A 14,978-nucleotide genomic window follows, 5' to 3' on the forward strand; every position below is an offset into this window, starting at 1 on the left:
CCCCAGTTGCTTTCAAATCTCTTTGTATCACAAGCTATTTCCAGTGTATTCCAGCTTCAGACAGGGCTGGAGATGAACCTCGGTATCGAGACCAATTTGGAACGTCGTCTGGCTGAACCAGTGCAAGGTGATGTTGAGGAGTATATTCTGATGATTCTTTAGATGGAGTATCTCCAGTGGTACGTTAGAAGCTGAAGTTTCATTTATTCAGCCAGATTACAAACAATTTAAATTCTCTGATGTGCATGAGGAGTTGAAATTCTGTTGGACCTTTATGAACTTTCCAATTTAACTTTCCAAGTAACTTGCTTTTTGGTTAAAATATCAGACCCAGTTTTAAAGATACAAAAAGAGCGTATTTGAGTGTATGAAAACTGTAATTGCCTCATAGCTTTAATTAAGTTTCTATGGACTACATTTAATGTTCTTCTTTTTCAGCACATTCTCTTATACTTCTACATTCTTTAGGGATAAAAATCATTGTATCTGAATGATTGTCTCACTCGCAGTCCCTGTGTTACTACAGATGGGCTACTAGTGAGACCAAGAGACTGCTTTTGTCCTCCTGTTAAACAAGTTTCTATGTAGTACAAAGTATTGCTTGACAGTAATATATTTCAATTTTCTATTTGAATCTGCTTCTAGAACATATTATAAAATTGCCTCCACATCCTGTTCTAGTGCACTACCATCACACCAATATAAACACCTTCATTTTAATGTTGAAAACATTGATCCATACTAGTTTTTCTTTCAATTAGGCCAGACTACTCAGTGCCAAATATATACCAATGCCTAAAAAATAGTGCATAAGAAAATCTGTCAGTTTTATGACAATGAAAATACATATGTTTGATGTGTCATGTAGAGGTGATGAGCAGTAATTGCTCTCAGGGTACAAGCAGTAGTTATATAAAATCTACTGCGCAATTGAAACATGCTTTATTAAATCCAGGAATTAAAGGAGTGTTGGCTGCTCTTTGTGCTGCAGACATTCCCAAATAGTTAGCTCAGGACTTCATAGTGTACAATCCTTTCCATGGAAATTTGAAACCCTTCAAAACGTTTGCATTTCTTCAAGTAAAAGATGAACTGCTTTGGGGTAACTTCACTGATTTGTCTCAATATTTGTTTGTTTGGTTTAGGAGAGACTGTCATAAGTAATGTCAAGCCTTGTTCATCTAAGGTAAGATTTTCAATTCCTTTGCTTAGATAAGATAATGAATGTAACTAAATGATTTCTTAGAAAAGCGACAGATGTTTTGAAACTGTAGATTACTTTATTCAGAGCAGACAGGAAAACACAAAACAATCAGGTGTTTCCAGATAGAGAAAAGAAACTACATTAAAACTGTAGGAAATCAGCTAGAATTAGAACAGTTGTGTGTTAATGACCTTCATCACAGCCCTGTTGTTAGGCCATATTTTTAATCTCATCTGCATGAACAAATGCAGAATAACTATTGGTTTTGGCAGAGTCACAGTTTTTGCTTGAATTGCTGAGGTCAGCTTTTATTGCCTGTTTCATGTTGGCTGTTGTTAAAAGTAAATATTGATTGAAAATATTTGCTTGAGAGCATTTAATTGAACATGTAGTGAGGAGCTGTGATAAAGCCCTGGAACAAAGCAGAGTTCTGAGTGATCTGTTTATAAGCTTCAAGTTAATTTTTCTTCCTTTATTCTGTGCTTATTTCAAAATTAAAGAATCATGTTCTTTCAGTTCTCTATCATTTATCTCCAGTCCCAAACTGCAATAATATTAATAATTCAGAAACTTTTTTTATATAAAATCTCCTTGTTAACAGTTTTATTTAATTTCTACTTACACTTTGTAAAAGCAAAAGTCAGAAAAAAAACCTGTTCAGTGCTTTGCCAGTGTAGTGCAAAAAACAGAAAGAGAAACCTGAAGCAGGAAAGGAGAACAAGTATGTTGAAGATATATTCAAGTCTAAATAAGTTTTCTTTTTCATTGAAATCTTTGTGTTTCTAAGGATCCTATTTACACTTGAAAATACAGTATATTCACATACTACAATGCTTTCCTGAGATTATGGAATCAACAAAGGCTCAAATGAATTTCTTAGTCTTTTGACAATGACACATATCTCAGGAATTACTTTCAGCATTTCTGTAAGTGATGAGTCAGAAGCATTCCCGTATTTTCTCTCACACAGCACCAGGAAAGAAAAAATATATTAAGTATGAAATTATTCTTTTAAAAGAACATTAATATATGTAACTTCTTTTACCAATGCTTTTATTGTTTATAATTGTGTGCCTGCAAATAGTGTCCCTTTATTCTTTCCTCTATAAGAGCATTTAAAATATTTTTTTAATGTTAAGTCCCAAATCTGCTTGGGCCTGCTTGTGTGCATAGATTAATACCTTATGCAAGTATTTCCGTGATCAGAATCCAAGTAATTAATTTAGGGACTTTCAAGAGTAAAAATGTTTTGCTAATATGTAGTAAATCCAAAAGACTGCTCCTTTCCAGTGAAAATAACTTTGTTAGTATTTGAGATGTCTGTTTGGTGTGGTGATTCCTAAAATGTGAGTTCTTAAATGCAAGATTTGCAGGTTATTGCCTCATTTTACAGAGCTCTGGTAGAATACTTTACCAGAGTTGTTGTATTTTTTGAATTAATAGAGGTTATTCTTTGCTCTGACACACTTTCTTTAGTGTGATATGGCTAAGCAGAAGACACCTAACAGGCCTTGGTCTCAGCTCTGTCAGTTATAACTTGATAAAGCTTTAAAAACCCCAGGTTTTGAAGGAAGACCCATGCAGTAATCATCTACTTCATTTTGGCAGCCTGAGATATTTTATATATGCTTTATGATCAATTTATTTCCCCCTCCATTGTTTGGTACAACAGGGCACAAGGAATGTTGGAGCTGTGGAGGAACCACTCAAGGCAGAAGAGAAAAATAAATCTGCAGATATTTCAAAACAAAAAGACCAATGCCTTGTACCATGTGATGTTCAAGCTAAAATTTTACGAGGGGAAAAACATTACATGTGCAGTATGTATTCATAAAGAATACTCTCAGCAACAAGCTACGCAATGCCATGCTATGCAACCCTCTGCTCTGCTCTGCTGTGCTGTGCTTATTTTTTAATCTTCTTGAGCACATGTGACAGTCCTTGATGCTGCTGCCTAGGCTGAGGATTCAGAAAATTTGTTGTGCTGTGTTTCTGGGATGCAGCTGGTGCAAGAAAGTTGAGGCATAATCATGTGAGTCTCTATAATCGCTGATCAAGACAGGCAAATCCAGGCAGCAGCTCCACCTGCCTAGATCTGTGTTAGTCTCTGAATGTTAGTAGCTCTCTCCATTAAGGAAGAGTAGGGTGTCTGCCCATCATTTAAACATCATAGTTAGGTGTGGGGGAGTTAAGTGGGAGTCAGTCAGTTAGTTAGTTAGTTAGTTAGTTAGTTAGTTAGTTAGTTAGTTAGTTAGTTAGTTAAAGTGGGAGGAAGTCTATACTTCAGCTTGCCGTTTGTAGATACTTATGCAGGACATTCTCTACTCACTGCCTTGACAAACTACACAGCAAAGGATGTAATCAGCCTCAGAAAAAAATAAAGTAAAAATCATTGTATTTCCTATATGATTTTAAATGTATTTTGTTAATTACCTGTCAGGTTTGCTTATTTTTTATTTTGATTTTTAGCATCATGAAAAAACCCAGGAGTGAATGAGTAAATGTAGGATGAGAGAATGCCTTATATATTTGTCTTTTATCATTTGCATTTGTATTTCTCTGATATCCATTAACTGGTCATCCAAGTTGCCCAAGGATAAGATTAAATTCTTCAAATCTAAAGAAGAGCATCACTTAAAATGTCTTCCCTGCAACCAGTGAAACTGAGGTTTTTAGCATCTTTGGCTTTAATCTGTGGTCTCTGTACTATGGTTTCACTTTTAAGTATGCTGAGATTAAACACCTTCAATATTCACTTAGATATCATAAATGTGTAATCGTTCAGTCAAGAATATTTCTAGATTTATGGTAACAAAGTGGATGAACATACTTCTTTTAAAGGGAATTTGCAGAACTCACTTGTTGAATATGCAAGAAGTACAAAAAAAATGGTAAGGAACATGATGGATGATCAACAGTCTTCTTTGGACTACCTTTCTAATCAGGTACTTTTTATCATAAAGATTTTTATTTATTACTTATTACTACAGGTATTGTCTAACTGAGGAAAATTAAGCATTTATATTGTCATTAAAAACTGTAGAATTAGTCTCTACCACCATTCCTTATATCTTGGGTAGGGTGTGAGTTCCATTTCTATGGGGAGTGATAAGCACCACTTGATCCACATTGGTGGCTAACTTCACTTCTGTCATATTTGTTCAAATGATGTATTATGCTACTGTTAACTCTCACAGTAGTTTATGAACACTGTGTATCACTTGCTACAGATAAAAAGCCTTATTCAAACTGAAGGACTTCTTTGCAATTATCTGGCATTGCAAATCATCCTAAAAATGATTTTTGCTAAAAAAAAAATATATATTTTTTTTGTCAAAAAAAGACCACTGTACCTACTGAAGGTGCAAATCACTAGCACATCACGAAAATGAACTTTGGATTATATTTACTAGGAGTAAAAAATAATATCTGTAAGAATGTAAAAATCCTCATTGCAACCAAAGTAAAGATTTTCTATTTGTATTTGCAGGTAAATGAAGTCATGAACAGACTTCTTCTTTTGAATGCAGAAGTTTTGAGAAAGCATTTGGATCAACTTCCTTACAAAGCAGTTCAGTCTCATGGTAGGTATATTTTGCATTTAGTCTTGGTCTCTTGCTTTTTTATCTTTATATCTTGACAGAGTGCTAATTAAAGCAAAGGGAAGCAATATAACATTTACAGTATTTTGTGTTCATAACATATAAACCCTGGAAAATTTGTGATCTGTTTAAGAATGTCATCATAAAGACTGCTTTAAATCATTTACAACTGATAATTCTGGGCATACTGTTTAGCATACCAGGTATGACCATCAGTTTGTAAATGATCTGATGTTGCTAAATGGCACTTTCATTTGTAATGAAGTGTGCTCTGTAATATGCTTTGTAATTTGTAATATCCTTTAAATGTGATCAAAGTTACTTGAACATGGGACAGTTAATTTTCCTCATAGTGTCCATCCCAACTAAAGGAAACACTACCTCCAAGCAGTCCCACTGGCCATAGGAACTGCTTGTTTGAGCATGTTTAACATAGACATGGCTTAACACTTAAAAGCAAGGGGTTTATAATGTATACATTATGATGTAAAGGCTTTTACAAATATAAATACATATATCTGCAGGAAAAGACATCCTTTTGCAGATACGTCTTTTTCTCAGTAACAAGTGTTACCCAAATAAGAGCTGTAAAATGACCCAGATGCAAAATCTTTAATTTCTGTATCATTTCCATTAAGATTAGAATGAATTCTCTTATTTCCAATATAATTTATATTTATTTCTGGGCTTAATGGAGTTCAGAGAAATTTCATTTACAAGGTAAATTTGTGAGAAAACATGATTCGAAAGTTTGCATGGCAAGAAAATGCTATTTGAAATTATTCACATATTACCAAGAAAGTACTTTTTTCTGTGCTTAACCTGAATTTGTTTGTGGGTTTGTTTTTTTTTTTTTTGTGTGTGTTGTGTTTTTTTTAAACATATTTTGCTAATGAACTTCATCAAATACTTTGTTCTCTAGGCTTGGATTGCACTGATATTAAAGATACTGTTGGTTCAGTTTCAAAAACTCCAACTGGTCTGTACATTATCCATCCAGAAGGATCAAATCATCCTTTTGAGGTAACAAATTAATCTCTCAGGATAGTCACAGTTTGCTTAAGAATATGCACTCAGAATTTATTTAATAGATTTAAAGTCTTTTCCTTGACAATTTATCAGCAGATGAATAAGAAATGTATGAAATATCTAAATGTGCCTGCTATTACTATAATTTTGATGAGTTTCTTATTTTCTACAAAGAAATTTAATTTCTGTCATAAGATCGTCAGATTTTATATACAGTGAAAAATGAACCAAAGAGCAAAAAACAAGGTATTTCCCAGCACTCCTTTGGACATTGAGGAGTGCTGTTCTCTGGTTTAGAGGTGGAAAAATTAAGAAGCCAAGTGACTGTTCCATCTGGCTCCTAAAATGGGACCGTTGACTTTCTGAATTATTCTGCTGACTGTATAGCATTGCCTTCTCTTGAGAAGTGACTCTGCTGATGCTTATAGCTTGGACCATGATATTTTATACACACCTAAATATAGGGGCAGATGTACGTTAGTTTGAGGAGGAGGTGCTTATCACTTGTCTCATCATTATAACTCAGACTTGAGGCAGAGAGATATCAAAACTTTCAGTTTTCAAACCCAGTTTTCAGGATATACATTCTGAAGACAAAGATAAAAGGATGAAATTCAGCATGAACTGCAGCAGTCATGCTTCCTATCACCATGTGCATTTTCTGTAATTGCTTGGAGTTATAGTGCTTATTTAGGATAAAAGAGTTTTTGGTTAACTTCCCCAGGCTCAGGTCACTCAGATCCATGCAAACACAAAGGATCCTTTGTTTTGTCTGTTTCTTTCCATTTTGGGCTGTTCTACTTAGAGAAGCCCCTTATGCACAGTGGAAAGACAGAGTGCACTTTCAAACCTTTAATTTCACAACACATGCTGGGGTCATTAGTTTTTGGAGAAAAAATGCAGAGTTTAAGCCAGCTAATAAATAGTAAAATTTAATATCTAACTTTATAGCCTTTATATATAACAAAGGAAGGATGAGTCCCTTTATCTCTAGCCAATTGGAACCCTACAGAATGCTACAACTTTTCCACACTTAAAGTTACTGCCAGAATGTGAGAATCAGTTATATGAGTGGAAAGGTTCTTTAAGGAGAAGAAGAAACAAAAAGAAAAATCATAATAATAATTTGATTAAAAGCACAAGGTAACAATAAATAATGAGAAGAAACATCTGCACTCATGAAATGAGTGTCTAATTTCTTGTCTGGTAGATGCTACACAGGACTGAAAAGATAGTGCCAAAAAGTTCTCACAGAAAATAATCTAAAATACGTGTGTTCCATAAAGAATGTTATTTCAAGGAAAACTCTTTAATGCAAATTCGTCCATGCGTTGAAGCATAAAAAAGGTACAACAGAAATTACAGATGAACAAAAATTTCAAGATGTTAAAACACAAACAAGGAGTTGCAATGCATTTTAAGGGGTGAATGGCCAAGACTTCTGGAAGTTCTGAAGACAAGCAAAATAAGAAAAATACTAAGAGGCAGAAAATCATAGTAAGAACCTAAAAAGCTGAAAACAAAGTGAGCAGGAAAAAAATACTTCAATGAGGACCTTGTCAGCAATAAAATGCCTTTAAATGTAAATGAAACAAATCTAAATGTCTTTAGAATAATTTGCATGAAGATACCAGATTAATGAAGAAAACTATTTAGACAATTTGATACTGTTCTCATGTTTTCATGTTTGAAGCCGCATGTTTTCAAAAGCAAGTATACATTCTGATGGTTAACTCAGGCTAATTGAAACTTGAATTCCAGGAACATTAAAAATATCCAGTTTCAGTGGTAGTGGCAGGTTCTTGTCACCTCAGAAAAGTAAATTTTGATCAATGGGATTTCTAAGGTGGGTCAGACAAATTATACAGCTGTTTGGAATATAACTCTTAGACACACTAAAGGGGGAAAGGGAGGAAATATTCAGTAGCAGCATCCTCCTGCTCATTTAATTTAAATGTACCTAGCACAATCATGCCCCTCATACCTTACACAATACGAGACCTAGAACAAGCTGTAAAGTTCATTAACTATTACAAGGCTTACAGAAAGAAAATTACATCATTTCCAGTATATAAGAGATTAAGAAACTACACAGCTGCTTCAACTACTGAAACTACATCACTGCTTTTTGTATGTCTATCTCCTATTTTTACTTAGCTGGTGTATGTTCCAGTGCCATATATAACTGGCTGATAACCTCTCATGAAAACCCAAATCTGCTCCTTCTGTCAGTTATCAACACTCCCACTGATTTATATTGGACTGAAGATGGGTGTTGTGACCAAGTGGGCTCCTCTTTGTATTTCTGACTCACAGCGAGAGGAGTAGCCAAGCATGCAATCATCTCTAGACAGCAGATGAGGCAATGGGATTATTTTTTATGAGTTTTAGGTATTTACATTTAAATAGTCACTTTGGAATATTCCGTATTTCTTTCTATTCCAGTTCAACCCTCCTTGGGTGGCTGAAATAAGCATGAGATTCTCCAGCGAATAAAGCCCATCATTTTCTTTCATGCACATGGCTTACTATGATTCATTCAGAATTTTGTGTTGCAAGGATTGCTTAAAGCATCCAACAGCATTGACTTACTTGAAGATCCAAGATTCCTCAGGTTGTATTAGATCGCAATTGCAGCTCTGTCCTGTTGCTTTCTCATAATTCATAGGAAGATGCTGCTAAATCACAGCAGTTCTGAATATGATGTTGATGTGTTCCTGCTGAGGAACAAGTTTTGGTTTCATGAAAAATATCTGGCTGGTGTACGCCATGGGGGTGCAACAGATAAAGCTCAGACTGCCACTGAATTCCACCTAGACTCTACTTTTAGCAACCAGCTAAGATTGCAAATCTGTTTTCTCTGAAACATGTTTCATTTTGCACATTCCCTGTAACACTAACAAAAAATTCCTACTTTACTCCATCTCTTGTGCATCTGCTTACTGTTACTATTTACTGATAGCCGACATTCTATTCTGAATTTACCATTGTTATCACAAGTAGCTTAATGGCTCCACAGCTATAAGCATTTTCCAGGTTAATTGTCCTGCTATTAGTCACATTGGGAGACACCTACAGATGAGCCTCTGATTTTAAACACTAATTAAGCATAGCATTCCCTAGAACTAGTTGGAACAGCTTAGGTGTTGCAGTGTCTAAAAGTGAAATATGCACCTTTCTACATTAGAGTGCCCAGACTTCTTAATCCCTGTTGGACTGGTCAAGCTCTGGCACTGGGGACATACTTGAAAAATACCCAAAGTGACCTGAATAAATTCCACATAACTTTAGGCATTTAGGTGAAATCCCTAGAGAACAGTGAAGGGTTTAGTGGCTTTTTTCATAAACATTGGAAGTGACCAACACCTGCGGAGGGTGATTTAGATCTTGGTTTCCCAGAGCCACGCTGTGAACGAACATTTCTCTGTTCATTCACAAGGGATTACAGGGAAGATAAGGGCAATAAGATTCCTAATTTAGGGAACTCAATTATGTGTCTAAAGTTAAATGGGCTGTGGGGAAAATGTAACACATAATGTGATACTCCACAGCAGAGCAGAGGGCAGCTGGACCACTGCCTTTTGACATGGTGTTGGGCAAATTTTAGCAAAGACTGATAAATTTGAGAGTTGATCTTATGTATTCAGGGGGACTGCTCAGTTGCAGGCTGTTAAATGTTCACATTGGGACTTCCCTGAATTGGGGCCCCTTCTTATGCAGAGTTTTTTTGCTGCTCCATCATAAATTATTATATACAGGGTTACTGCTATCAGTTTTTACATTTCCTCATCTCTATAAAGGGCTCTACATTTCCCAGACATCACAAACACAGTATTTCTGGGGAAGATGGTATGATGGTGAGGAAGTTGTGTCTATTTTGTTTTGCTGAAATAAAGGTATATTCAGTGTTACTGCCTGTGTCTGGGATATTTTGCACAATTAGTACTTGACAATGCATGTTGCTTCTATTTCATGATATCATTAATATACAGTAACATTTATCAAAGCTTATTTATCATATCTGATATGAGCAGGTACTTGTATTAAGTTGAGGAAATTTCCAAACCAAGCAGTCCAACAAGAACGTATAAGAAAATACTGCTGCTTAATTTTTTATTTTCTTTGAGCTTTTTGCTAAGATATTTGGAAGGTGTGTTGCTTAGCAAAACTCTGGATTGTTCACCTTTATTTAGTTATACCATTTTCATAGCAGCTGCTTCAAGAATGCTTAATCATATCTATGTCTGTTTTAGGTTTTGTGTGACATGGATTTTCAAGGAGGTGGATGGACAGTGATTCAGAAAAGAACTGATGGAATCATTCCATTCCAGAGAACATGGTCTGAATATCTGGATGGATTTGGTGGCCTTTCTGGTACTAATTTTAAATACTCTTAAGTGTTTTGGACCTGATGTTTCTGCTGTCTTTATGTCAGCTACATTTCACTAAACTGTGTGGGATTTTTAGCAGGATATAGAGTAAAGTTGTTTCTTAAAAGTCTTATTTATACTTAAGAGATTTCTTTAATCAAACCTATTGTGTGATCTCAATAATGACTACCACCCTACTAGAGTCTTTAGCCATTGCCCATTTTCAGTCTTACAAGAGGTGTTTGAAATCTTACTATATTTTCTTCCTGAAATAATGTAAATATTATATTTCCCTTTTTTAGCTTAAAAAACCTCAAGCCTTCATTGGTTTTAATCACATTTGTGACATATTTCCTTAAAGCAGGAAGAAATCAGTAATATTTCAACATAGGGCATACGAAGTTGGAAACAGAATGGAAACGTTTCAGTAGGTAATATCAACACAACTGTGATATTAATTTTTTACTGACACCTTCCATCCAGCAAGTGTAAACTGAGTTCCTTTTCAGGAGTTTATCTGGGATTGCAGTGGAAGCACACAACTTTCCAGCTATACAAAAAAAGCACAGCTCATATTGGGGAAATCATGGAAAACAGTGTGAGTTACAGAGGCAGCAAAACTCAAGAAAAGGGTTTGAGTTTTGTTGCATTTCACAGAATGCTAACATTCATCAGTTCTCAGTTTTACCCTTAGGAATGCTACTGAATTCTGTTTAAGAAGTGGATCTTTAGTACACCCAGGTTTTGTGGTCTTATAAGGATTATCGAAGATGAACGCTTGAAAGTTATCACATGGGCAATTTTCTAAATACGTCACAGAGAAAAAAGGTGATGCACACATAGGAATTCTTTCCATGGATTTCCCATTGAAGATTACTCTGTACCTTTATTAGTCTTTTTAAAGAAATATAAGCATATCATTCAACTTTTATTACACTTGGTTTGGAAGGAAAGCAGAAGAACTTAAAGAATCCATTTTTTCTTTTACATTTTCCATCTCTAGAAGTTTATTGACTATATTATATTTATGGCTTAGGGGAATTTTGGCTTGGATTGAGGAAGATTTTTCACATAGTAAATCAAAAGGCCACTAGTTTCCGTCTTTATGTGGATCTGGAATCAGAAAATGATAAGCATGCCTATGCGTCATATGATGGATTTTGGATAGAGGATGAAGCATGTTCTTTTAAGATCCATTTGGGGCGTTATTCAGGAAATGCTGGTAAGAACCTCCTTCTTTAAAGTATTTAAAGATACCTGCTCCCTTTCTAAATGTGAAAAAATATATTTGAAAGAGTAATACTGAAGATAACTTTAAAAATGTGTATTTCTGATATATTTTTCTCTATGTTGCATAATGAATACTATGCAGATAAATGGTTAATGATGTAGCAACTGGTTATGCCAACATAAATCTTTCCATAGTAAAAAAATTATTTTATTCTATTCCTTCAAGGTCTTTAATGGAATAATTGAATAAACACTCCTTTAATAAATAAAATAAATAAAATAAAGGAAATCCAATGGATTCAAAGTCCGCAGATTACACATATAATAGATAAGGGATATTATGTGTGTGCATGTGTGTGTATCTAACCTATGGTCCAGTTCTTTAGCTGTCCACTTTCCCACCCCAAATATGCTGATGTTAGTGGAAGTCTTCCTGATGTTATTGCTTTGGTTAGTTCAGCAGTGTCCAGACAGTGGCATACAAAGAAAGTGACTGGAACAAATTAGGACTGCAGTGTGTAACAGTTACTGGCTGATATAGAGGCAGGAATTAATTCACAGTTCCACACCCCCCCCCCTTATAATATAAATAATATAAATTACACTAAATGTGCAAAGATTTAAGTGTTGCACCATGTCTTACTGCTTTTTTCTTTTTTTTTTTTTTCCTGTTTACTAGTATGCAATAATGTTCCTTATGACCAATGGAACAGTTATGCTATAAATGTGTTGGTGCTTTACTCTGCCTGTATTTGTTTCTCTAGTAAGACAAGGGAACCAGTAATCACTGACCTTTATGTTTTAACAATTCCATTTTACCTCATGACTCATGCTGGGGCTTTGGGCACGTCTCTGGAAAATCTGAAGTTAATAAGCCTTTAGCCGTCTTCATTTCCTTTATCTTTTCTTCCACTGTCTTTAAGAACAGAAGCCTTTACCTTCATAGCTGGCATGTGTCACTAAAAGCAACAACAATATAAAGATGTTTCATTGAATTTCAGCTTCTTCCATACTTCTCAGTATCTTATGCATTTTCTTTCCCACATTTTAACACACTGCGAGTTCATTATTTGATGCTGTTGAACTGCTTTTGAAGAAATCTCTTTTTCTCATAAATGCAGAAGTTTGTGAAGTATGCCATAAGTAAGAAATGCTTCTCCATAAATAACTCTTCCATTCATCCTTGTTTTATCTGTGGTACTTAGGTGATGCATTTAGAGGATACAGAAAAGAAGATAACCAGAATTCAATGCCTTTCAGCACATTTGATGTTGATAATGATGGATGCAGGCCAATGTGCACTATTAAAGAGCAGCCTGTAAAGAGCTGCAGTAACTTCAGTGATAACACTGGGTGGTGGTTCAACCAGTGCGGCCTTGCAAATCTCAATGGTGTTCATCGCTACACAGGTAGATTTCTTTCAACTGGGATTCACTGGGATACATGGACAATGAACAACAAGCCAATCAAAATTAAATCAGTTTCAATGAAAATTCGGAGAACCTACAATCCTTATTTCCGTTAGCCTATGAAAACAGAAATACATCTCTTCTTGCAGTTATGTGGGATAATATATCACTGCATTATAAATGCCTTTCATTTTCACTTCAACAGCTCAATCTTCAACTTTATTAGATATTTCCATAACACAGTACTCATTTTTATTATGAAGTGACAATATTTGTTGTGTTCCTGCTTAAGTAAGAAGGTCCTAAGAAGAACAGGGTTTTCAGAAAATGATGAACTTTGGAGTTTGTCGGGTTTGATTCAACTTCCTCTTATGCAGTCTCAGTGTCAGCAGAAAAATTAGGAAATGGGAGTGTCATGCTGACTTTTGAAGGTGGTTTTTCTATGTTCTGTGCATATCTGAACTGACAGAAAATCTCAGTAGATTTTCTTTTAAAAAGCCATATACTTGTCTTTCACATCGTTATATTTTGGAAGAATACCTTTTCTTCACTGTAGCTGAATTTTCCAGAATTGACTCTTCTTTCTATATTGCTTATCAGGCAAGATAACACTGTCTTATTTCAACACATATGTAAGGCTCTATATATTCTCAGGGCCTCATTTTCATACAGGTAATGCAGATATTGAAATAAAAGAACTATTGTCTGGTTTGCATATAATTTTCACAATCAACATGTTTCATAATCAGGTTTTTACTCTCCTATTGTCTATTTCACAATTCCCTAAAAATGAAAGCTTTTTTTCCTGAAGAAAATTAATAACATTTCATATACCCTTTGGAGTTTTAATTTTTGGATGTATAGGCCTGATCTTATGTTTTTCATTCTTATTGGTATTCACTTTGTGAACAATAATATGGTAATGAACAAAACCAATTTGATGCATGTAAGTACATTTTAATTGTGTGAATTATTTGAATTTCTGACAGTAAAAATGGAATAATATAAATAAAAAGTGTGACTATTGTCAGTACACCAGTGTTTCTGTAACCTGGCATCTGTTCTGTAACAACTAGGCATGGTATTTCTCATTTCTGCTTCAGTTTCAGTAGACCAGCTCTGTAGTAACGTGGAAGGAAACCAGTTAGAAACTCTATGGGTTTCCTCTTAAACCATCATCAGTTCAGAACCACCATGTTTTAGAACTTCTTTCCAAAGATATGTGTAGTTACAGGAGGAAATGAAGCTTTTGATAGTGTCCATTAGAAGGTTAAGGGAGAGAAATAGTTCATCTTTTCTTCTATACTTGAGTAACCAACAACTGGTGGCAAAAAGCTGCTGTTTCTCTCTGCTAGAGAGAAACTAAGGATTATCCTTATAGTGGGGGCTGATTGTAGAAGCATGGTAGGAATCAAAGAATCACAGAATAGTTAGGGTTGGAAAGGACCTGAAGATCATCTAGTTCCAACCTCCCTGCCATGGGCAGGGACACCTCATACCAAACCATGTCACAGGCCCTGTAGAGGGATTGTGAGAGAGGGGTAGCTAATGCTCTTGTGGGAGACTGAATTCTCTGAGCATAGGGAGATTTTGTTATCAAACCCTGTAGTCTTTGTAATTAGAAGCAGAGAGATAGTACGTACACCCTCTTTAGCCCTCCCTCTTACTCCAGGCTTACTAGGAATGAAATTCCTTCTAACAGCAAAACGGACCCAGCAGACCTATAAAGGTAGATGGTAAAATGAAAGAGCTTCTGCACTGAGGTTAACAAGCATTACAGCAGTATGTGACTGTTTAAAAGGTATTAATTCTGGCTGCGAGCCTGAATGTTGTCACTGTATTAGGGCTATTATGTCAGAAAGAGTCCCCAGGCTGCAGTACAACAATCCTAGTGGAGAATGCCATTAACAGCTGTGGTGAAAGCCTCAAACTTTGACATTGGGACCTCTGCTCTGACACCAGGTACAAGGTTGTGACAAGAAAGGAAGAGTCCAAGTAGGGAATCTGGATGCTGAGTGTACAGCTAGATTCTACTGACACCCTGGGAATCCTTTTGGCTTTATTAGAATTCCTGCTTAAAAGTGAATGTGTAAAATGAAGATTGTAGACCTGTCCTGGCTGCTATTACCACATT

At 35.4% G+C, this 14,978-nt stretch overlaps 1 protein-coding gene across 1 annotated transcript; it reads left to right on the forward strand.

Annotated features, from left to right (window-relative positions):
• The first annotated feature begins 1,005 nt into the window (after positions 1–1,005).
• ANGPTL5 (angiopoietin like 5) lies at positions 1,006–13,882 on the forward strand. Its single transcript, XM_065675878.1, has 8 exons — positions 1,006–1,186; positions 2,877–3,024; positions 4,046–4,149; positions 4,695–4,788; positions 5,729–5,829; positions 10,089–10,209; positions 11,242–11,427; positions 12,641–13,882. Exons 1-8 carry the CDS (start codon positions 1,088–1,090, stop codon positions 12,958–12,960), a joined length of 1,173 nt encoding a protein of 390 aa, XP_065531950.1. The 5' UTR covers positions 1,006–1,087; the 3' UTR covers positions 12,961–13,882.
• The last annotated feature ends 1,096 nt before the right edge of the window (positions 13,883–14,978 follow it).

Source organism: Lathamus discolor, chromosome 4 (assembly GCF_037157495.1).
Source record: "Lathamus discolor isolate bLatDis1 chromosome 4, bLatDis1.hap1, whole genome shotgun sequence".
Classification (NCBI taxonomy): Eukaryota; Metazoa; Chordata; class Aves; order Psittaciformes; family Psittacidae; genus Lathamus; species Lathamus discolor.